General features: G+C 39.9%; 1 protein-coding gene across 3 annotated transcripts in view; it reads left to right on the top strand.

The window, feature by feature from the left end:
• Positions 1–4,885: 4,885 nt before the first annotated feature.
• CTNND2 (catenin delta 2) overlaps positions 4,886–24,955 on the top strand; it is an 894,910-nt gene continuing 874,840 nt past the window's right edge. For 2 of the 3 annotated variants that reach the window (XM_045863465.2, XM_045863474.2), the window contains exon 1: positions 4,887–5,269. In XM_045863465.2, coding sequence (XP_045719421.1) covers positions 5,233–5,269 — 37 coding nt within the window. In that variant the 5' untranslated portion in view covers positions 4,887–5,232. Of the gene's footprint in view, positions 5,270–24,955 lie in introns of all 3 variants that reach the window. The other variant, XM_064596859.1, reaches the window with a different exon arrangement.

The raw sequence follows: 24,955 nt of genomic DNA on the forward strand, positions 1-24,955 counted from the left end.
ATTGTCTCATATTGCATAATGTTTAGAATGCATGGCTCGTGGCCACAAAATGTTAATGGCAATAAAAAAATACCTTTTCGCGCATTTCTAAAATATTTCCTAAGGAGGCAGTAATGATTCCATTAAGAGTCATCAACCTAGATGTTTGGTGTAAAAACTGAAATTTTGTTGATGAATTTAATACTAAATCAGCTCTGCCTTAAAATTTATCTAGAAAGCCTGGATGCATTTGATAAGAACGCCCCTGTTCCATTCTTTGGAATCTCATTTTATGCAGTTGCTTCTTCCTATTCCTGTCTATAGGCCTTGAGCCAGTCAATCTGGGGAGTCAGTTTCTTCATTCACTAGAAGAAACTCATTAAGCCTATAAACATTGCTGATACGTTAAATCATAGCATAAAGGTTATTTCTCCTTGCTGCTAATATTTGTTATCAAGATTCTGTGCCCAGCTCCATCATTTGATGTCTTCTTTCTGTACATGCAATTTGTCAATGCCTGTTGGCTTAGACTTCTGACCCACTGTCCAATTCTGATCAATAATGTTTGACCTTCTCTATGCCTGACCAGTCTATATTGAATTTAGATGTTTTGGTACCAGCTTATGATTTTTGATACAGGTAGGGGCCTTCGCTGGACACCTCACTGTTCCCCAACTCCTTCTTTCGGTCTGACTCCTGCTTCCATTGTATCTCCAAGAACTCCAGCTCTCACCAAACACACACTCTCTGTCCCTCTCCTTGCTCTGCTTCTGAATTTAGGGCCTATCCCCTCACCACGCTACTTCTGTTCTGGCATAAAAAACAAAATCCCTTGAAGAGGCAAAAAACAATGAGAAAATATTGAGGAAAAGGAATTGAACAGAAGACTCATCAATGCCCGAAAGCAAACAGACAGTCAGGAAGAAATAACAATATTTGGATGTGGTTACCTCCTCAGTGTGCTAACTCTTCTCTTGTCCCATGACCCCAAATTATAAACTCTCTGAAGACAGGGATCTGTCATTTTGTCTATTGTGCTATTGAGTCTCCAAATTTTGCCCGGTGTCTGAACCACAGTAGACATTCAAACATCTGCTGGTGAATGAATAAATGAGTAATATCATCATGAGTGGCAGCAGTAGTAAAAAGCAGTTCGTGTGCAAGTGGGAAGTTGCCAATCAAGTTGTGAAATGACCCACACATTGATCTTAACTAAGATGGTTAAATCAAATCAGTTAACTACTTCGAAAGCTTTTAAAAACAGAGTACCGTTGTCCAGTAACAAATGCATATCTTTCATGATCAGCAACAAGCAGTGCTTACTAGCCCCCGAAATATGTATATATAATGTATACAATGACATTACTTCTTTTTACATTTTTTTTTTATTTTTAAAGATTTTATTTATTTATTTGTCAGAGAGAGAGATAGCAGGAGCAGGGTGAGAGGCAGGCAGAGGGAGAAGCCCGCTTCCCACTGAGCAAGGAGCCCTTGCAAGACTCGATCCCAAGACCCTAGAATCATGACCTGAGCCGAAGGCAGACGCTCAACCAACTGAGCCACTAAGGCGCCCCACAATGACATTACTTCTAAAGAAATTCTAAAGAATTTGATTTAAAATTTAAATTTTAAATTTTAAAAGAGTGTCATTACTTTCCCTATTTAAATGCTGGACAGCAACAACAATCACTCACATAGTTTAATTTCCCAACTTAAGAAATTTCCATTTGTTTATCAATGAGTAATTCACTTAAAAAAATACAGGAATATTATCTTTCTATTTGGACCTCAGCAACAAAATATAATGCTATATTTAAATTGCTTTGAATCAAACATTTCACTCTTCTAAAATTGGCATATTTTGAACTATAAAATATAATATGTGCATTTATAAAAATATTTTGAATTATGTGGTTTCATGCTCAAAAATTAAGTAAAAGTTCCATATAAAAACATATTTGTATCAAATTTTGATAAGTGGTTCGAAAAATCAAGAGATATGGCACTTAGTATTTAGATATGATTTCTGTATCCTATAACTCTGAAAAAACACAATAGAGATTTCTCATTTAGTGTTGAGTGCTATAATTTGAAAATAATAAGCTAATAATTTTCTGGTTTCCTAGTGAATTAGGGAATTCAGAATGTTCCTTTGTACGGGAACTTTCAGAAGCAGGAGGCAAAAGATGGCAGCAGTGAGTCGTTCCAAGATCTAACACTACACATGATCATTTTACTTTATATTTCAGTATCATCTAATTGTGCATTTAAGAATATCTTAAGTTACAAATTATTTTAGACGAATAGAAATCATAAATGTTCCAATGAAATTGAGCCCAGAGCAAATCAAAGTAGTTCAGGACCTCACTGCCCTTCTTATACACCCACCTCACCCACGCTCTACAGAAGTTTATCAGGACTGCCTGTGGGTCATTTCCAAGGATTACAGCTAGTGAAAAGGGTTTGCCATTCCTCATTACAAAAATAACTCTAAGAAGGGGCACCTGGGTGGCTCAGTCATTAAGCATCTGCCTTCGGCTCAAGTCATGATCCCAGGGTCCTGGGATCAAGCCCTGCATCGGGCTCCCTGCTCGGCCGGGAGCCTGCTTCTCCCTCTCCCACTCCCCCTGCTTGTGTTCCCTCTCTAGCTGTCTCTCTCTCTGTCAAATAAACAAAAATAACTCTAAGAAACTTCAGAAAATTATTTTCTTAGATCTATATAGGCATAAGAGGCACATATATTTCCCATGGATAATAACAATGCACATACTTTAAATTTAATCCAAACCTCCCCTTAACACCTCCCCCCAACCTTGACTTCCTGAATTAAAAGATGTGAAGAGGAAGCGGACAGGTGAAAAAAAAACCAAAAACTGAAAAAACAACAACCCCTCCCCCTCCGAAAATCTGACCAAGGCTAAGGTGAGACCAGAGCATCCTTTAAAATATAATGTGGCCTAATGGATACAGGGCTGCTAATTTGTCTTGCACCAAGTACTCCACAGTAATTGAACTGCCTTTCTGAGGACGTAGTTTAGCACGCACTGAAAAATGGCCCTGCAGCGTCTTCTCTCACAGGGATCAGGAGTATTTAATATGGAGCTGGCTTCAGAACTTGAAGCCAGGCTGGAGCACTACTTTTGGAGGTGACACCAGATTCTCTTCTCCCCCCCCCATAAGCTGTCAGCTTCTTGCACGTGAATCCTCCAACCCCGTGGTAGGAGGATTAATTTGCACTGTTGTCAGAAGTCCTTGTCTTAATACGCTGCTCCCTGCGTTTATTTCTACCTATTTAACCTGTCTAAAACTTTTTTCCTTTGCTTTTACTTCAAATGATAGTTTAACAGACTCCAAAGTATAACAGAATAGTCCTGGATAAATATTCCAGTCATTTGACTTTCTTGGATAATCACTTCCGACACAAGAGAAGCACTTTGTCAGGGAGAATCATAAGCCCCCAAATCCCTCTGATTAAAATTTCCTGTATTCTTTCATGTTTATCTGTGTCTCAGGAACCAGTTCTGGGGAGGGGTGGATTGGAGATCGAAGCCTCAGACAGTCTGGGATCTACAGAGTCAGGGATAGTGAGCTGGGGCATGATTAGGAGGAGCATTTGCCCCTGGCCCCGGGCAGGCTGCACTCCCCCTGCCCATGTCTTCCGAATACAGAAGGGGAGAGCCTCTTCACGATTTCTGAAACAGAGGGACACGGGTGAAGGCCCAGAGGACTTCCTTGGCACAGGACATGGGCCTTGTTTTCTAATAATTCTTTCACCGTTCACTACGTGATTCTACTTGCTTTATTTCACAGCAAGAGAGGCATAGAGAAGTCTCAATGGAGTCAATGAGCTGTCAACCATGAGGTGATGCAGAAAACCAATCTGAAAGTAGAGACAGCAGTGCAGGATCTAGAGGAAGACTGTGCAGAAGGAGCAGGTGGAGGTTTCCATTTTAGCCTGGGAAAGGCGGAGGAGGAGGAAGAGAAGGTGCAGAAGTGCAGAAGTAGGAAGACAGGAGATGGGGTGCAAGAGGAGTTGAACTTGTCATGGAAACCTAGTCAAGTTCCAGAGTGGACAGAGGTCCTTCTTGCAGGAAGTTTACATACATTCCAGATTCAAAACCAGAGGGATTTTAAGAAAAAAGTCTCTCCATCTGCTGAAAACCTGTTTAATCCAAGTACTGGAGGTGACCAAAACTGGACTGGCGCTGTGGGGAAGATCGCAGATGGGTGTCCTGCCTTCCCTGCTCTAGAACAACAGGATTTCAGAACATGCACTTCCACCCAGTAGCATGCACATTCAGCCTGCCCCCTGCCCCCAACTCACACCCAAGCTATTCTAGAACCCCCTCCACCCCGGCCCCTTTGTTTGCAGGCTGACATCTGCCCCCCCCCCCCCCCATAAGCTGTCAGCTTCTTGCACGGGAACGAAGGAACCGGCCCAACCCCGGGTTCCAGGCCTTCCCCGTGTCCCTTCCAGCTTTCGCCTGGTTGCGAGCATCCACCCATCTCGAGGCCAGGCGGTGCGTTCGCCCGGACGCTCGGCCCTCTCCCAACCCGCCGCCTCCTCCCCTCTCCCCTGCTGCTGCTGCTGCCGCGAAAACCAGAAGTGGAATGCGCGCGGCAAAGCGCCGCGCGGTCGCGGCGGCACTGGGCATGCTCGGCACCCAGGGCAGGTTTGGGCGGCGGGGCGGACGCTTCCACACCAGCCGGGCGCCCGAGCCGGCCGCTGAGGCATAGGTGGAGGCTGAGGCTGCCGCGCGCCGCGGGAGGAGCCTCGCCCTCGGCGGCGGCGGCGGCGGCGGCACAGGTGGCGCGGGCCGCGCGCTGGGCGCAGCACGGGAGCGCTCGGCGCCGGGCGCCGCGGCGGCCCCAGGCTCGCGCCCGCGGCGGCAGCCGGCCGAGCGGAGCGGCGGGCGCAGCGGCGGCGGCGGCGGCGGCGCCCGGAGCCCCGAGGAGCCTGGAGGAGCCCGGAGCCCGCGGAGCCCGCGGAGCCCGCGGAGCCGGGCAGGGGGCGCTGCGCTCGCCGCGCTCGGAGGGGCCGCCGGGCCGGGCGCCGCGCACTCGCGTCGGGAGCCGCCTTTCCCCCGCGGCGCTCGCCCGTGCTCCCCGCCAGCATCGCCTGTCCCGCGGCCGCGCTCAGACAACAAAAGCGGAAGATGCTGCAGTTGGGCAAGGTCAGGACCTTGCCCTGAAGCCGGGCGGCGGCGCGCACGCCTTTTCCCGGACTGAGGAGCTGTCGCTGGTGGCGGGTGCATGTTTTCCAGGAAGCAGTCGGGCGCCGCGCCGTTGGGTGAGTTGCTTTCGCTGGGCTGCTGGGGCCAGGCGCATCCTCCTCCTCGGCGCCGTCCTCCTCCTCGCCGTCCTCCTCTCGCCGCCGGTGGGGGGTTGGTCCTCTGCTCCCCGCCGGCTGACGGCTGCTGCGCGGTCCTGCCGGCCGGGGGAGGACCGCGATCGCGTCCAGTCCCCTCTCGGAAGACAGCTCTGCTTGGAATGGGGACCGGGGTTAGTGCCTTTCTTGGAGCGGTTAGCAAGTGGCTTCTTGGCGTGCTCCCCCTCCCTGCCACCCCTCTCCCCCGGAGGAGGCGTATATAGGGCAACACCAACAATACTGCTCCCCGCCACCTTCAAGAACATACCCGTTGCCTTCATGACGTCCCTAATATACGGAGAAGACGGGGTGGGGGTGGGGAGGACTTCCCTCTAGTCTTTTGCCCTTATGTTCAATGTCATTACGATGTTTGGCTAGAACAAAATGGAAATACTTAGTCATATGCGTCCATGGCCGTTTCTTCGGTCTCCCGCTGCTTGCCAGACCCAGAGCCCCTTTGGTCTATATTTAGCGGTTTCACAGGAAGCCTTTTCAGCTCGATTCACAGGTTTCGGGGGCTTCTGCGTCCTGACAATAGAGAGCGAGGCTCTGGAAAGCGCCGCCTGAAACGCAGGTTTGGAACGGTGTGCATGTGTGTGGGAGATTGCGATGCGATATTTGGGTGATCGGTAATTAATGGCTGAAAGCAAAGCTGCTTTTCTTTTTCGCCTACCTTCCTCATATTCTGGTGTGTAATGTGTTTTCATCGATTGCTGCTCAGCTGGTTTGAGCCACTACGTTCAGAATTAAGTCACTGAAGAGGTGGTGCAGCCTCCCTGGTCGTGTGGTAGGAAAACAGTCTTAGGGATTTTGGGGGGGTGTGTATGTGTGTGTATGTTTCCAACAAAGAACAGCTACTTCCAAAATGCCTAAAGTTGTGTTGAGATGTAAATGGAGGGGAAGGGAAGGGTGTGGAAATACAGAAAAAGAGGGGCAGCTTGCGGTTCCAAGCTGTTTTGTTCGTCTTGTGTGCTTTGGTTGAACTGATCTGATTTGCTTTGGCCCTGAAAGGTGTTGTTAACATGCATGCCTAATGTTATCAAGCAAATACGTTGGTGTAGAAAAGGGATATGTTATAGGCATACTCTCAGGCCTGACATACATAGATTTTCACTTTTCGGAACTACGTGACCAGTATTTAAGATGCTTGCAATTTTCTGCAACGACTTCCATGAAAATAGGGAGGTGGTCAAACTACCCAAGAGTTCTCTCATTGTGCATCTTTCCATCAGTAGCTCAGCGTCCGGTGGTAGTCCAGTTCATCTTTTTGCAGTTAGTAATTCACTTACCGGATTAAAAGGCTTTCAAGCTGCACCACTTCTAAAATCCCATGGAGAAGTGTTTGATATGACTCATGTAGAATTACAGGGATGAACCTGTGCATGATTTGGGGGCCTCATTCTGGGAGAATGAGCAGGCATCCTCAAATAGGGACTGGATGCTTTAAACTGCCCTAAATTCTTTGCCACCTGCAGAATCCATTTTTAGTGTTTCGGGGGAAATGTTAAGTGGCATCCTTACTGCTCTGTGGCTCACAGGATCTCAGGACTTGAATGAAGATGCTTGCATTTGGAGTTAGATGGTGAAATTTGGGAGACCTGTAATTATACAACTAACAAGTTTCAGCGTTGCAGGAAGACTAGCAAGCTCCATAGGGCTTGAGGTAACTGAACAGCGTGATTAGCTCTACCTATTTCGTGTTAGTTTCACCTTATTCACATTTAGGAAACTTTCCAAGAGCGCTTTGAACACACTGTTGTGCTCACTGCATTGTTTTAATGTAAAATTTCTTCAAAAAGAAGCACTGAGGTAGACCTTCCTTTCTCTTTTTTCCTTTTGAGTCTACCGTTCAGTTTTAAACATGACACTTAAAGGACTAGTAGATACTGTTCCGTGCTTATGTATGTGCGCAGAGAGCAGCCGAAGAGCATGAACAAAACTACATGTGTTGTATATGTGAGTTTTATGTTATATTGTGGATTGAAAGTGATAGTACCTGATTGAATGGCAATTGTAGTAAGTACAGGAGGTTGTTGCTCTAATAAAACTGTCATAATCTTGCGGAAAGGAGTTATTTAATTTGGTGAATGTTTGTGTAGTTGTACAACCTAATCATTATAGATGTCACTAATGTTTTCATTGTTTGTAATAAAAGTCATGCACTGTCAAATTACAATATTTCCATCAACTTCACATTTTCCATAGTAGAACACAAGCCAATCTTTCTCCCGGTGAAATGGCTCATCAGGGAGAAAATGAAATTCAAATGAAATTAGTTGGAAAATGCAATTTATAGTTTTGTTAAATAATTTCTAAGGATAGTGTCACTTTCATAATGACCTTTAAAATTAAAAATGAAGTTACCATATTCTCAAATATAGCATTACTTTTGACATATAGTTGAAAATGCAGTGCTCTCCTGAAAATATTATAGAACTTGTTACTTCCCATGGTGCTTTATTGAAGTTCTCTTTTATATGGTATGCATTTATGTGGGATTTGGTGAGTTCTGTAGAGTAATTCCATCAGGTTTTCCATATGTAAGAAAACAGTAAAACTACATTTAAAATCATTTATTGTGATTTGTCCATAAAGTCAGCTATACTTTGTGTGGACCAGTGTATCTGGTTGTAACAAGCCAGTTGGACTAAAGTGGGAACTGTTGCATTGTGAACTGCCAAAAATGTTTGGTTTTTTTCCTTTTTCTTTTCCTCATGACTATCCACAGAAGATTTGAACACCCATTTACGATTGTCTCTATGGGAACATTATTTTTACTTCTGTGGTGGGGAATCAGTGATGCTAGTATACTCTTCATGAAAGATTTTTTTTAAATAGAGATTTTTATTTTTAGAAGATACCACGTAGTTGAGAGTATTTCAACTGGACCACTGGATTCAGAGAATGAATTACCTCTGAATGACCATTCAGAGCATGAATACCAAGAGAACTCAGGCAGATATTTTTAAATACAGTATTGCCACAGAAAGTGTGGCACGAGGGGTCTTTGCTGGCCGACTCAGAGGTCAGAAATACATTTTTAAGCCACATTCTTCAGTTGGCTTCCATGATGGTTTTCATCATCCGTATTCCAGAGGTGTTCTCAGGACTTTGATGGCTTTGTGCTAAGTGTTATGTGGATGTGGGTGAAAAGTTAATTTGAGTTAACTTGTTGCTGGCTTCAAGTTTATCTGATTATATGCCAAAACCACAGCTTCCTGTATTAATGTAAAATATTAAATGTGTCATAGATAGTTTCTATCACATTGTCTGCCAGTCTTGCCCATTGATTAATACACTGCCTGGTTGGGTTTCATGAATCTAATTGTGTTCACAAACAGTACGTACTCTCTAACACAGGAAGCTCACAGAAAGATTTTATCATACTGTGCTTTTAGTCCATTAACAATGTTAAGACTCATAGCAAAAATGTGTAGTGATGACACTTCAGTTGTTTATCTTTTGATCACATAGCTGTTAAGTATGATCTCAAGCTCCATATCACGGTTAATTGATTTGTAGGAAATGTCTTAGCTATATTAGGATATTGAAGTTATACTCTATATCAATTAGTTTTTGACAAATTGCAAACAGTACTTCCTAGAAGCTTTTCATCTTAGACACATATTCACGTGTATCCCTTGGTGAGGTTTCTGAAAAGTTATCTGTAAAATGAATTACATCTATTGAAACTTACTATTCCATTAATTGTCATTTCATGTCAGAAATATATTTCTAGAGGAAAAAGTTGGGCTCCGACCTACAATGAATATATATAACATATATAATATACATATATGTGTGTATAATACATATTCTATATATTATATATAAAATACATATCTAAAATAATGAAATATGTTTATATTATAGTGTATAATGCTGTTTGGGATTCTGCTTTGCGTAGGTGCAGACAGAGATGTGGAGAGAGTGCTGGCTTTGGGTGGATCCCAGCTTTGTCTCTTTTTATCTGTGTCCTTGGCCATTTATGTGATACTTAGACTTCAGCTCAATTATTTTTTTTTCGGCTGTAAAATGGGTACAAAAGGAAAGGACAGAATATCTGAAGAGATTGATTTCAGGATAAAGTAAATAAGAGCATAAGTAGCTTGTAAATTATAAACATTTGCACAAACACAGGAGATATGTATCTGCATATTAAGAGGGATACTTATGCTTCATTTATGTATTATTCAATGTTAAATAGGCCTCTATCCTCTCTAACAAAAGCTATTAAATGGATATATTCTTTCCCTATTTCTGTTGTAATATTACTTTATTATGTGGATTTGCATATAAAGTATGTCAAGTTTTCTAGTCTACAACATACCAGTCCTTTACATATTAAAATATAAATTAGTTAAGCAAAAAGAGAAGTAAATTATATCTCCCAGCGCCATTATTTAAAAAAAAGATTCTAGGGGCGCCTGGGTGGCTCAGTCGGTTGAGTTTCTGCCTTCGGCTCGGGTCATGATCCCACGGTCCTGGGATGGAGCCCCGCACTGGGCTCCCTACTCAGCATGGAGTCGTCTTCTCCCTCTCTCTCTGCCTCTCCCCTGGCTTGTTCTCTCCCTCTCTCTCTTGCTCACTCTCTCCCAAATAAATAAATAAAATCTTAAAAAAAATAAAAAAGATTCCAATCACAGAGTCAGAAATTATAAAACTTTGATATTCTCTATTAGTGTTATATTTTTCACCCGATTAATATCAAATTTTCTACAAGATTCATACAAGAAATATTATAGACAGTTGAAGAAACATGATCTCCCTTTCTGTGAGGTCACATTTTAAACATATGCTCTGTTGGGAACCACAGGGCATGAATCCCATCATAATATCATTGTAACAAAAAAGAAAGAAACCTTAAAATAAGACTAAATTTATTATGTAAAGAGAAGACCCACTCCCCCCATCAAAATCAGCTTTTTGAAATAAAAGTGTGTACACTGGTACCTTTTTGACAATAAATGGTAATTTTCACTTGTTACCTCACTCTGAGTACCTTCAGTAAAGTGCCCAGGTCCTCTGGGTTTGATCATGCCCAGCTCTTATGAAGGATAACTATGATCTTTAGCAACATAATTTTTACAAAAATAATGTTTGGAACAGAATATGACCTGTGTAACAAGAGACTAATTTATCTTAAGTCAGAAAAACATTTTGACAATAAATACGGTTATTTATATTCAAATTTATGTGTTGTTGTGGGAACTGCCAATTATGTTACCAGAGTAAAATACGTGTTATAATAAAAGACCTTTCTGTTTTTTGGCTCAAAGTAAGTGGTGAGCCAATTATGTTTGGTACAGATGTCAGAATTTCTGCAAATTTTACATGATAATGTATTACTAAATGGGATGCTTAATTTGTAGCATTAGATGATGAAGAATAGATAGAATTTAATTTTATCATTGAAATTTGCTAATACATTTATCCTGCATAGGTAAGGGCTGGAGTTTTCTCATTAATAACATTTTTTTTTTTTTTTTTTGCTTAATAGATGTGATTATCACTGTCTTTAGAAAGTTGATACAGTAGGTATATATTAAGAAAATGCATTTTGTATACATGTTTTATGTAGCTTATTCTTTTGGTTCTTACAATACTTATTGTAATCTTCTTTCCTTTAAATATGCAACAACATAAATCACAAAAAAGGCATACATTTATGTTAAATTATAAAATGTGCTGAAATGTGGATTTTTGGTGTCCTTAGGAAACCCAATAAATATCATCCCAGAACCCTTACAGTTTCTGAAAAAAGTTGGTATTTTGAAAGAAAAAGAAGTAAAGGAGTAGCCACCATGGGTGAAATAATCAATTTTGGTTAGACGTTCCTTGATGTGATGCCAGATGACATCCTAGGACCTTGGCCTTCTCCCTTCCTCTCTCCCCGCAGGGACAGAGCTGTCTCTGAGCCCTAGAGCCTAGTCTTGCCTCTCTGCAGGCAGGAAGATCTCTAGAGGAAGAAGGAAGGAACTAGCCAAGATGCTTCCTTCATTTTTCAGAAACAGAGAAAGTGAAGGGTTGGAGAGAGACCAGAGTGTCACATGAATTAAGTTCCCTTTACCTGGAAAAATATCAGAAGTAGGCAAGAAGTGTTCCTCATTGACGTGGTTTATAAAGAATTCAGGTTGTAGAATTCTGGATATAATAGTTTCCACAATATTTTGCTTAGAAGTTGAGCTTTTTAAATATTTTATGGTATTTTGACACTATATCAGGAATTATCAGGGGAGTGTCTAATGCCCTGGCTGATCTATAGAGAGTATGGTCCATGAAACTGAGTTGATTTATGTATTGCAACTTTAAAATACCTCATTCTTCGTGTGCCCTCCCTACTCTCCACATTAGACCTTGACTGCCAATAATTGGATGGCCTTGTAAGTGGTGAGGATTGGGCATAAAAGGGACAGTGTCAAAATCTGATTTCCCAAACCATATATAAATAATAATCCATGTGAGCTCTTATCTACAGCACTTTTTACCGCAGTGTAGATAATTAGAGTTTGGTTGGCATTTAATGTTTTAACTTTTAATAGGAGCAAAAATGGACACCGTCAAGAAAGAAGAATAAAGTGAATTTCTAAGTAAATGTGATGTTTTATTTGACTCCGAGCATGACTACTCAACCTTTAAAAAGCTCACTTCTTAAAATAAATTTTATTCTTCTCTCTCAAATATTTTGTTTGGACTCTCAAACATTAGAGTAACCTAGCAGTCATTACCTTCAGAAATGCAGTAATTTAATTTCCAGGAAGAGCAACTTCTTTGGCAGCAAACCAAGTCTCCCAAATACAAAAAAAGCCAAAATTCAGTCTCTTTTCTCTAATGCAGTCCTCGCTGGTACTGACTCTGTTCTGTGTGTGTGTGTGTGTGTGTGTGTGTTTTGAGTCACTGGATAAGGAGGTAGAAAAGAGCTTCAGAAAAGCAGAAAGGCGAAATGGGCATCATCTGAAAAGTCTCAGAGACAGTAGAAATCATGTCATGTCTACCCAGGTCATGGAAGGTGGTGCAGGAATCCTGGGGCTTGTAGTGTGTGGATCAGACTGTTTGGTTAGAGTTGGGTTGCAAAAGAGTAATAAATATATTTAGGTGCATAAATATATTATGACACCTCTATCCAAAGGAACATTATACAGTTAGGAGTTATCTCTTCCAAAAAAGTGGGAAGTGTTCATCATACTGGAGGTTAAGAAGGTTAAGCAGAAAACTATATTGAATATGATACCCTGCACACATACCCACACACACACACATACAAACATAAGAACATAGTGTTAATGACAAGGTTTCAAGTGTTTTGCTCTTTGTATATTATCTGCTCACCAAATACATAATTGTTTGGTATGTATTACATCATTACACAGAAAAAAAGCATGCCTTTAAATTTTGAAAAGAATATTTTTGCTTTGGGATAAATTTCATTAATTAGCTGAATGCCTGACTGAAATTAACATACATCCTTTGAGTGTATATTACATATATCCTCTTCAGTGCTACAACTAGAGTTTCTCTGTTTTTAAGTTTAAGAGATGTGTATTTTTTTAAAAGATTTTACTTATTTATTTGACAGAGAGAGACACACCGAGAGAGGGAACACAAGCAGGGTGAGTGGGAGAGGGAGAAGCAAGCTTTCCATGGAGCAGAGAGCCTGATGTGGGGCTCGATCCCAGGACCCTGGGACCATGACCTGAGCTAAATGCAGATGCTTAATGACTGAGCCACCCAGGCGCCCCTAAATTTAAGAGATGTATTGAGTCGGTTTAGCAAGTTGGTATCTTTTTGAGAACTGTGCAGCGTATTAGTGAAATATTTTCTCTTTTTTTGAAAAATGTTTTATTCTTTTTTTTGTTTTCAAAAGTAATGCATGATCATTAAAAATTTGAAAATACAGGAATGATGCAAGGACGCTAAAGTTCATGCATGATCTCAAGTCACAGAAATGACTCTATTTTTAGTAGAAATGCTAATCCGTATACATTTTTAAATTTAGAAGATTCCTCATATTCTGTTTTGTTACTGTTTAAAATGTAAAGTGGCTTTTTTCATATAATTTGTATTCATTTTTAGTGTCTGTTTTCCATACCTTTATGTAACATCATTTACTTAAATAACTTCCTATTTTGGGAGATTGATGGCATTTTCATTTTTTGGTGGGATATATGATGCTGTGATTAAAGCTAAATAGTTTTCATCAGCTATTTTCTGTAGATTACTTCATAGAACTGGATGTTTTCAAGGCTGTTGATATATGTTGTCAATTTGTCCTGCAGAAAGGTTATATAATTTACATTTCCTTTGGTGATAGAGGAGTGTGCCAATTTCTCCATGATTTCAACAACTGGGTATTATAATTAAAAAAAAAAAAAAAAAGACAAAACCCAGGCAATACATTCCAATTAGGGGGAAAATTGTGTTTTCCTGTGATTTAATTTTCTTCTCTATGAATATGGCTGAGGTTAAATATTACACAAGTTTATGATGCACTCGTAATTCTTTTGTAAATTATCTTTTTGTATCTTCTGCATATTTCTCAACTGGTTTATGCCTCATTTCTTATTGATTTATATTATTTGTCTAAGGTAGCTGTATTACCCTTTGCCATGTTTTATCAGTTTATTCCTCATTTTATTCTTGTTTTAAAAACATAATTCTAAAGCTTATAGTTAAACGTATTCCTTTTTCCTGGGGGGGAGGGGGTCCTCTTTAAGGGCACATTCTCTTGTTTCCTGATTTTTGTGTCTCAGTAGTAAATATGGCAATGGAACAAATGGTGGAGGGAGTATGTAATAGTCGTATCCTGACTTGATTGAGTTCATACCTCACCTTTTCCATTTTTTTTTTCTTTTAGCAAGTGGATAAGTTACTATTGAGTGTCAATATTGATAATGGAGAGATAATTCCTGTGTTTTCAGGTTGTTTTGAAGGCAGATTAAGAGACTGTGGATCTCGGGGTGCCTGGGTGGCTCAGTCAGTTAAGCCTCCAGCTCTTGGTTTCGGCCCAGGTCATGATCTCAGGGTTGTGAGATCGAGCCCCACGTCGGGCTCCATGCTTAGCATGGAGTCTGCTTGAGATTCTTTCCCTCTCCCTCCACCTCTGCCCCTTCCCCCACTTGCACACACGCACGCTCTTTCTCTCTAAAATAAATAAATAAAATCTTAAAAAAAAAAGAGAGACTATGGACCTCACCTACACGGCAGAGAACTTAGTATTGTGAACCTCAAACACCTTAGCTATTTCTACTGTTAAATAATAAATATGACATATCTTTTTCTCTAATTCTGGCATTTGCTTTCTCCTCAGGAAGCATAATTACACATCTGCACAGGCTCAGGGACCTACGTGTGACAGGCCAGGTGTTTGCTCTGTGTATGGTGGAAGCTCTGTGTATGCTATAGTCATTCTCCATGTGGCCTTGCTGAAGTATGTTTCAGCTTGTTTGGGAAGAGTAAGTTAGGATGTCATTCTTAGGCAAAAATATGATTTTCTATTTCACAGATCCAATATAGATACATATATATATTTCTTTTTTAAAAAGATTATGTAGTTTAGAACGAGAGGGACAGGAGAGAGAGAGTGGGTGGGGGACAGAGGGAGAAGAGAGAGAGAATTCTCAAGCAGACTCCCCACTGAGCGTAGAGCTCCATGCGGGGCTCGATCCCAGGACACTGAGATCATGACCTGAGTCAGATGTTTAACCGACTGAGCCACCCAGGCGCCCCCATACATATATTTCTATATCATATCCTATGTGTACTCCCTAGGTACATCATGTACCTTTCTCTCTGGTCACATAGGACGATGCATCTTTCCACCCCCACTCCATATTGGTCCTCTGTCTCTTAATCATTGATCCTCAAATCCTAGGACAATAATTGGTACATAGTAAATACTTCATTAATCATTATGGGCCATACGTATGTTCTTGCTTTCACTGTCAAAACTGGTTCATGAGCTAGGGTTTGTTTGGTTGCTTTTGGTGCATTTTGGGTACTGGGCACTGTGGCATTCTGGAGGGAACGCTGAATTAGGATTCTGAATCCTGGGATCCAGATCATGAAATCATTTGCTTTCTCTTGTGACCTTTGCACCTGGACCTATTTTGTCATTTGCTCGTTAGGATCAATCAACATTTACAGTATTTTTGTGAATGTGATATGATAATAAAAGTAAAAATGCTTTGGGAAGCATTATCATAACAAGCATTTAAATGTAAAATAGATTCCCTGAAATTTGTGGTGTGCCTTAAAAGCAGGGTATTTTTTTTTTTGGATAAGCTGGAGTCAAAAGATTTTCTTGTCTATAAAACTAAATCTCTGACCCATTATTAATATGGTTATGAAATGCTCAATCCTCTAATGGTTGTAAAGATACTGCTACATTCCATGCCATCGGGTATCACTTAGAGGAGGATTTCTCTTTTATCCATCACTGGAAGTAATTCCTATTATTTCCTTATACCACTTCAAAAATTGTGTCATACCAAATTGGCTCAAAAAAAGTTCTACTTTTTTCTTTTTGCACAGACATGTGCTGCTTAAAGGAGTAGTAAAAATGAAGCCCTATTGTTCCTCAGGGATTGAAGTCTGTAGAAATGTCCCCGGAATATTATTTTTTCTCCTGGTGGGCTGCCGAGTCTGGCGCCTGGAAGGCTTTATCAGAACAGTTTTAGAAGTGTGAACTGTAGCTGGCTTCCATTTTTTGAGCATATTTCCTTAAATACTTTGAAGAAAATTTCAGAGAATTCTTATCACTCTAACTGTAGGCTGCCAATAGGAAGAAATCGTGTGTAAAGTTATGAAAAAAGCTTTAATTTGTTCCCTATTCTCCAAACTTTTGAAGGAAGTGCAGAAGGGAACTTCGTATCCCCTCAATGAATGTGTTACTTGGTGAGGAGTAAAGTTTTAGGGACTCAAGCAGAGATGCTAATCATGGTTTTGCTTGTACTTACAGCAACTTCAGAGACTTGTATTTTTTTTTTTATTTAGCTTAGGGCAGGTTGTGTGATGAATTGTACAGTGATTCTATGTTTCTAATTGTAGCAGTTGAGAAGTTTGTAGCTAGTACATATGAACCCCCTGAACGAAACAGAGTGTAAGAGGATTTTGGGGCAAGAGGAAACTGACTTAGGTGACATCCCTCCTTCGTGCACACATATGGATGGTGGAGACAGAAGACTGTTCTGGTGACTTCTCATAGAGGGGTAAGGGCTAAGTAACGCCTGAGAGGAAGTGTAGAAATTTTAAGAAGTGGGAGGGAGCAGGAAGCTTAAACGAGTTTTGGCAATAGGAGTTTTTGACGCACTGGCCAACTGGTCATTGATGAATCCACTCAGTGAACACACTGGGCTGAGTATGAATTTTGAAGAAGCAATATGTTTTAAAGAGTCACAAGATCAGGCTGCTCCAGGGCTGGATGGTCTGTCCCCCTCTGAGTGGTTGAGCCATTTTCTCCAGTTGAGGGTACCTACATCTATCCTCTTCAGACTTGGATTTCAAGCTCAGGTTGCCACGCCCCTTGTTTCCTGTCACTTCTCTGAAATCCTTCCCTCATGTCCTGTGTGCCAACTCGGCTAAAATGCATTCTGTAATTGCAACGAAGACTCAAGATCTTTCACTACCGAACATAAATACCTTACATTTACATGGTGTAATAATATGAGTCTATGTTGCTTCCTGGTGGCTTGTCAGAATGTGCATTTTCTACCAGTGTTTATACCTCTAGAACGGCAGGTGAGAGAGCTGCAGGTGGGAGAGAGCAGGGTGACAGCCTGATGAAGTGCTATCTTGAGTTGAACAGGGTGTGGGAGGAAGTATAAGCAAAGCTATTCCTTTGAGCTTTATAGCATGTTAGTCATTACAGGGGCTTCCCCGTATTTTATCTTTTTAAAGCGCGGTTGAGAATTTTGAAAACAATGTAACAGATTTTAGAACCAATATAGATTTTGTCATTTTTGCTTATTCTCAGAAGCTCCTTAGGTGATATCCATCTGAGTTTCAATATACATGCTGTTCCTTGCTGTTATTCATTATGGGAGCTGGTTGAGATTTGGCGGATTCAGGATTTGGTGGCTAGAGGAATTTTTTTTCTTTTTTTTTAGCTTTGACCCGAAGAAGTCAGTTTCTCTTTTCAGTTTCTCTCACTGTCCTTTATGCTTACACAGCTGTGTTTGGTGCCCTTGCTTTTTTTCTTCTTACTTTTTACAACGAATCGCTTTGTGGACTATGAGGGATCATTTTGTTTCCTATTTGGTGTACCTGATTAGTTTTCAGTATGTATGCCCATGATTTACATTAAAAAGCTGCCTGTATACCATTTCTGCTTCCTAGTTTTCCTGTAAGCAGAGCATTGTTACCCATGTGTTTACCGCTCACGAATCTTTGAAGATCGGTGTCATTAGGCGTCTGGGAAGAGGTTGGATTGCTTCTACATCCATTACGAGGTAGAACAGTGCAGGTAGGTGGGTCGTCTATATGCAGGTGGTGTCCAGAACTTTGCAGTGATTCTCACAGCACCTGGAAAACATTGCCGTCATCATGGTAAGAAGCTAAGCTGCACGTGCATATGAAGCTAAAAAATACAGATGCAGTGTGAGATTTCAGGTGTTGTGGATGGTATTATAGAGAATATTGTGATGTCAGAATTTGTGAAGCTGCTTGTGGTTCATCAGGAGAAAATGGTAGAACATTTTGGCGACGGGTCTGTAGGCGGCTCTGTAGCACTGAGTAGATGATGGGGTGCCATACACAGTGACCACAAATAGTACCGAAATCCAAATGTAAGGACATGCCATGTTCCCCTCCATCATAGAAGTTAGGGAAGACGTCCAATGGCTTGTCTGTTGTGATGGTGGAAGAACTTCACTAATTGAAAACACTACATGGGGCGGTCTTTGCTCGGGTTGCCATAACAAAATACCATGAGCTGGGGGGCTTAAACGACAGACATTTATTTCTCACAGTTCTGGAGGCTGGGAGTCCAAGATTCAGATGCTCACTGCTTCGGTTCCTGTGAGAGCCCTCTTCCTGGCTTGTAGACAGCTGCAGTCTTTCCGTGTCTTCAGATGGCATTTCCTTGTGCGTGTATCTCTCTCTCTTTCTCTTCCCAGAAGATCTCCAAGCCCTTCAGGAGGACCTCCTCTCATGACCTAATCTAAGCCTAATTACCTCCAAAGCCCCAGCTCCAAATATCATCACATTAAAAGAGTAGGGCTTCCACATATGCATTTTGTGGGGACCCAAACTTTCCATCCATAACAGAGACCACAGGGTAAAACCAGCAAGATCCCAATGCCCAGGAAGGCCCACTCTGGTGGCAGATTTGGGGTGTTTGATATTGAAGTAGTCCCTAAGTGAATGGGAATCACTGATAATCTGGGTCATTATTTAAGGTGTTTTAAATGATTTTTTTAGTTCACTTTAAGTGTTTTTCTTTGATTTATAAATTATAGAATGTGACACACAGAACAGTATGCTAGACAGAATACCTGGGTACAAATTTCCATATTTATTAACATATGGTATTCCAAAAGTCTTTTGTATAATATTTTAAAAAATTACATGGATGGTCCTCACCTTGGTTGAACCTTTCACTTCTTACCAATTCACTCTTAAAAATGCTGATCCCAGCCCCCATCACCTCTCACCAAGATTTCTGTAGCAGGCCTCTGGCTGGGCACCCTGCCTATCCTGTGCTTCTCTGAAGTTCATCACCATGGGCACCTGGGTGGCTTATTCAGTTGGGCGTCTGCCTTTGGCTTAGGTCATGATCCGGGGATTGAGCCCCGCATCAGGCTCCCTGCTCAGCGGGAAGCCTGCTTCTCCCTTTTCCTACCCCCTCTTCTGCTCCCTCTCACTCTCCAATAAATAAATAGAATCTTCCAGAAAAATAAATGAAGTTCGTCCCCACAGCAGCTGGAGAGCTCCCTCTGTATCCACTCATATCTTGCCTTTGCTTAGAACCCTGGCAATGACACACAGAAAAAAATGCAACTCCTTCCTGTCTTATCTCACCTACATCCTCTCCCACTGGTTTATTTGATGGCATCCACTTTGGCCATCTCTCTGTCTCTCGTACACATCTCGCTAAAGTTGATCCTTTCTCAAGTTTCTCACCTAATACTGACCCTGTTTTATTTTCTTCCCAGCATGTAAGAGAACTGGAAATCTTCTCATTTATTTATCGGTTTGCAAGTGTATTTTCCTGTCTTCCCCCATTAGAATGCAGCCTCTTTGAAGGTTGGTCATTAAAAAGACTTAAAAACTCATCCTATACCGATGTACTAAAAGTAGGAACTCACCAGGATTAATACCTACCTGGCTTCAAGTACGTAGCATAATGTTTAATATGCAATAATCATTGAATCCTATTACAGATATATGTTGAAACGGGAAGACAAGATAGACGACAGATCATCTATCACTGAATGAATGTCAGAGACCAGTATGATGATTAGTTAGGAAGAGCTGATGCGTTTCCATGTGTGGATCTAATATAATGCTTTCACCTACCAGGTCAGCTGTCATGTGATCTCCTGGCATTTTCAAGTACAGCAGGCTGTTTTTCAAAGGCAGATTATCTCCTAGTAAATGGAACATAAATATGCCAGGAATTTTGTGGCACGAGAACATTAAACTTACTTTTAGAACAAAAAAATAGAACTGTACAAAGTTTACTTTTTCACGGAACAATATTCATCATCTTAAATCAAGCAGAGAATATGAAACATGGGGCAATGTTGATTTAGAGGAGAACTTTCAGGATATTTGTTTGTTAAAGATATTAAGAAAATATTGATGAACGTAGGCAAAAATGGGAAAAATGATCATATATGATTATCAGAAGTAGATTTATTTTCTCAAGGGGAATTTATATTACATTCCCCATTATATTTAAATTGAAGATACCATCTATGATTTGGAATATTGTCAACCGAAAGAAAAGTAAATTATTATTATTTTTTAAAGATTTTATTTATTTATTTGAGAGAGAGAGACACAGCGAGAGAGGGAACACAAGCAGAGGGAGTGGAAAAGTAAATTGTTTTAAATTATGACAACATTATCTAAGTGTTACTCTTGGCATAAGCCTTGCATGATATATGTTGGAAATTTTGTGACTTGTTTAATAAAGGATATATGTTAGTGTGTCAGGGATATGAATTTTTTAAGCTGCTACATATTAAAATATCAGAAGCCAATTTATGTGACTTCAAGAGTGATATTTTCATAATTGCATATTTACTTTTATTTCATCTCATACAGGAAATGTCTGTAACTTGGAGTTAATATTAACAGAAATATCAGTTTTTGCTTTTATAAACTTTCATATCTCACATTTGGACTCTGCTATCACAAAATCCCCTTTTAATTTAGCTATGCCTTTAGTCAAATTATGTCTTTGAAAAATATAAATCCTCCACATAGAAAATTAGCTTAAAGTTACTAAACTAGTGTCATTAGATTGAGGAGTTTCCTCTTAACAGGAGTATTTTAAAGTTTTTTTTTTTTTATGTTTAAATTGTTGCTACCTACTTAAGCAAAAATATGGATTAAATTGTTTCTTATTGTATTGGCTACATATGTCTGCACCTTTTGAATCTGTAGCTTTTGAATCTGTATGTAAATCATGTCTGAAAGTAATTGACACAGTTTAGTCTTGGAGAGCAGTTTGGGGGTTTGTAACCAAAAAGGTGTCATATGAGTGCATGCCCAGATGGTGGTCTCATCAGGAGCTCAGTGGAAGCGGCATTCTGGCTCCTTCTCACATGTTTACCTGTTGACATTCAGCATGCTAATAATTTCAGCTTTTGGTTTTGAGTCTTATTCAAGGAGAGAAATGGTACCTTCATCTGACTGTTTACCAAGGGTAGTACATGCCTTGAGAAGGTTTTTATTTATGAATCATTCTGGGAAATCCAGGTCTACATTGCTATATCCTTGAGAGTATTAGGTAGAACCATGTGAAATTGCTGACATGCAACTTTCTTTGACCTACAAAAATGGCAATTTTTAAAACCTAATCATTAATCTCATTAAGTGAGGAGCTAATTAATAATTGCTAAGTAACATGTATACTTTTTTCCTCTGCCATCCACCATTTAGTAGGTTAATAACAAATAAGAGATTCAAATTCTCTTGTGTTTTCAAGTACTAAGGGAGATGTGCCAACTCTTGGGTCATGAGGGAAACCACTGATTGGATTAAAGTTGGCAGGGCTGGAAAGAATTAACTTAAATCCCTGAGAAACTTACAGAACTGTCAGCTGGTGTGTTTGGCCCTGGGGAGTGGGATGCAGGCTGTCACTTTCTGCCATAGACAGTTACTGTTATCTTCATCAGTGATTCTATCTCTTCTGGGTTTTTTTTCTTGTTCTTGTTGTTTTTACTTCTGTTGTTGTTGGGGTTTAGCCTAGCTCTAAGCTTGTAATTTTGGTTTTTAAGCTATATAGGATTTATTTATTTATTTAAAGGACAACATAGATTAATGTTCTAATATTTTCATGAGACTCTTTTCTAAGTTTCAATGATTTTTTGTTCTTGTGATCATTCTAAATTATGTTAGAATTCATATAAAAATGCCATTGATTTATATAATTGAAGCTCCTGAATCTTGTCCAAATGTTTACTTCAAACTGGATATGCTGGTAATACTAAATTGAGGGTATTAAAATATAATTTAGTTTCCAAGAATATAAGTAAGCAATTTATAAAAATTGTCAATTAAAAAAATCCATCTTATACCCTTGATATGATGGCTTGAAAATGGTGCTTGAGTTTTGTGACTTCTTCCCCAAAACCTGTAGTCCCAGTCTAATCATGTGAAAAAACATCAGGCAAGTCCCAAATGAAGGACATTGTACAAAATATCTAGTTCAGTATTCCTTAGAACTTTCAAAGTCATCAAAAACAGAGAAAATCTGAGACATTGTCAGAGCCAAGAGGAGCCCAAGGAGACATTAAGACTAAGTTTGGTATGGTGTCCTGGATGGGATCCTGGAATAGTAAAAGGACATTAGGGAAAAATTTAGTAAATCTGAATAAAGTATGGGCTTTTGTTAATAATAATGTATCAGTACTGGCTCATTAGTTGTAACAAATATACTAATGTAAGATGTTCATAATAGGGGAAATCAGGTGTGGATGTATTCTCTTTACCATCTTCACAATTTTTATGTAAACCTAAAATGATCCTAAAGCATAATGGTTGTCTTTCAAATCTAATTTTTAACACTGTAAGTTTTTAAAATACCTGCTCAAAGATTTCAGTAAAGGAAAGGATGATTTGTTTGATTTTAATAGGCTTGGATGGTGTCCTAATATCTTGAAATTGTTATTCAAATTGATTTATTAACTATTAAATAGTAAATCAGCATAAATGTTTTTTATCATCTATGTTGTGGATTTATGGTTAAGGTGAGGGAAGAGAGAGAGTTTATCAAAATTACAGAAAAAGAATAAAAAAGACTTTATTTGATGATGGCTTACAGTCATAAGATATGGGTAACACAAAATTGGCAAAATGTCCCAATATATTTTGCTTAGTTTATGGCTTTTATAGAAGCTAACGGCACTGACATCATTTGTTTTGAAAATATTTTAACAAATGAAGATATTTTAACAAATATTTTAACAGGGAATCTTTGCTTCCTTCCACTTACAAAACCAGAAACAAATGTAATTAGTATTCATTTTATGAATTGTCTTACTGTTAACTTTAATGCCTTGTTCCTGGTCCTCTTATACAACCTACACAATCCCCAGGATGTACCTATGTACCTAGAGTTAGAGTTGCCAGATTTACCAAGTGAAAATACAGGATGCCTAGTAAAATACAAATTGCAGATAATTGGTAGTTTTGTTTTGTTTTGTTTTCAGTGTAAGTATGTCCTAAATATTGCATGGGACACACTTACACTAAAAAAAAAATATGTTGTTTTTCTGCAATTCACATTCAACTGGACCTACCCAGGCAGAATCTGTTGGGCATGATAAGACCTGCAATTCTCTTGATTTAATAATATTAACAATAATAATTATTATAGTTCTTGAGCCTTTAATAGATGTTTCAGACTCCCAACACTTTCCTTGTGATAGAAGACCTTCTTTCTAATTCTTCCACGTTGCTATCTGTTTTTTTTTTTTTTTTTTTTTTGAGAGAGCGAGCAAGAGAGATTGCATGCGTGAGTTGGAGGGAGGGGCAGAGAGAGAGGGAGAAAAAGAATCCTAAGCAGGCTCCATGCTCAGCACAGAGCCTGACATGGGGCTGGATATCACGAACCTGAGATCATGACCCTAGCTGAAGTCAAGAGTTGGATGCTTAACTGACTGAGCCACCCAGGCATCCCTCAATGTTACTATCTTAAATCCACTTTCTTGTGCTAAGCCTTTTAGTCCTAAGCTCAACCCAAAGGGAACTCTTATAGAACTTTTGTTTTTCATTCACTATGGAATATTTCATATTTTGTCTTTTATAGTAATCACCTGCTAACTTGTCAGACCATGACCTTGAAGAGAGAATCTGTCATAATTCCCTGGGCACCTCATACAAATGGGCATAATGTATTAAAATTTTTATGATTGAATAAGGAGATTGTGTATTCATTAGGATAAACTCAGTTATGCTGCTTTAACAGACCGCACCCAAATTTCAGCAACTTAAAAAGAGTAAAAGTTGGTACATCTTCAGCATGGGTTGGTGAAAGGTGAGAATGGAGGCTTGGATAATCCTAGGCACTCTGGGACCCAGGCCAATGGATCAGCATCTTAGTGAATTCTTCCATGATCATAGAGGTAAGGAAAGGGTAGTAGAAAATTGAGTCAGCTGTCACTCAGTCCTATATAATCAGGCAGAGTGAATTATGTGGACGTGCTCAAGTTTCAGTGCTGAGGGAAGCCAGTCCTACCATATGCCCTGAGGACAGGGAGAATTGGGATACTGGTGAACAGCCCTAAATACAGCATAGAAAAAAAATTTTGGCAGAGTCTTTGAAGGAGAGTTGGACAGCTTAGAAATACTTTAATTTTAGGAGTTATCCATGAGCCTACAGCTTTTTATTGGTAAAACAAATTTTGCTTCAGAATTCTTGTACATAAAATAAAAACGGGAATTTGTATAAAAGTAAGAAAAAAATAAGTGGCAAAATCTCATTAATGGCACAGAATAGGGCGTGAGTCATGATTGGGAATAAATATTATGATAATGTGCTCAAATGAAATGGTAGCACACTCCAAAGTGGCCTTGCAGTTAGTTTTTCAATATTTCCGTGAAAATGGACTTTTCTGGAAATGCTGTTCCCAGATGTTTAGAGAAGCCAGATCAAACTTTTCCTGTATATACATACATATGCACATGCACACATATATATGTATGTATATGCAAATGTATGTATATATAGTTTTTTAAAAATAAACTTGCAGACCTGATTTTTACATTTCATTTTGGTGGGAACATCAGAGACGCTCGCCAGTTTTAAATGTCTCTCTGTCTCATCTGCGTTTGTCTTCTGTTGTGCCCTGCCGCCCTGTCATTTCCCGGGGCGCCCCTGTCCTTGCTGGCACGCCCGTCTGTCCCGGGGACCCCTGGGGTGGGCGGTGGGGCGGTCAG

This window comes from Mirounga angustirostris, unplaced genomic scaffold, assembly GCF_029215605.1.
Source record: "Mirounga angustirostris isolate CCGP_5_RB_7025 unplaced genomic scaffold, mMirAng1.0.hap1 SCAF_7, whole genome shotgun sequence".
In the NCBI taxonomy this organism is placed as follows: Eukaryota; Metazoa; Chordata; class Mammalia; order Carnivora; family Phocidae; genus Mirounga; species Mirounga angustirostris.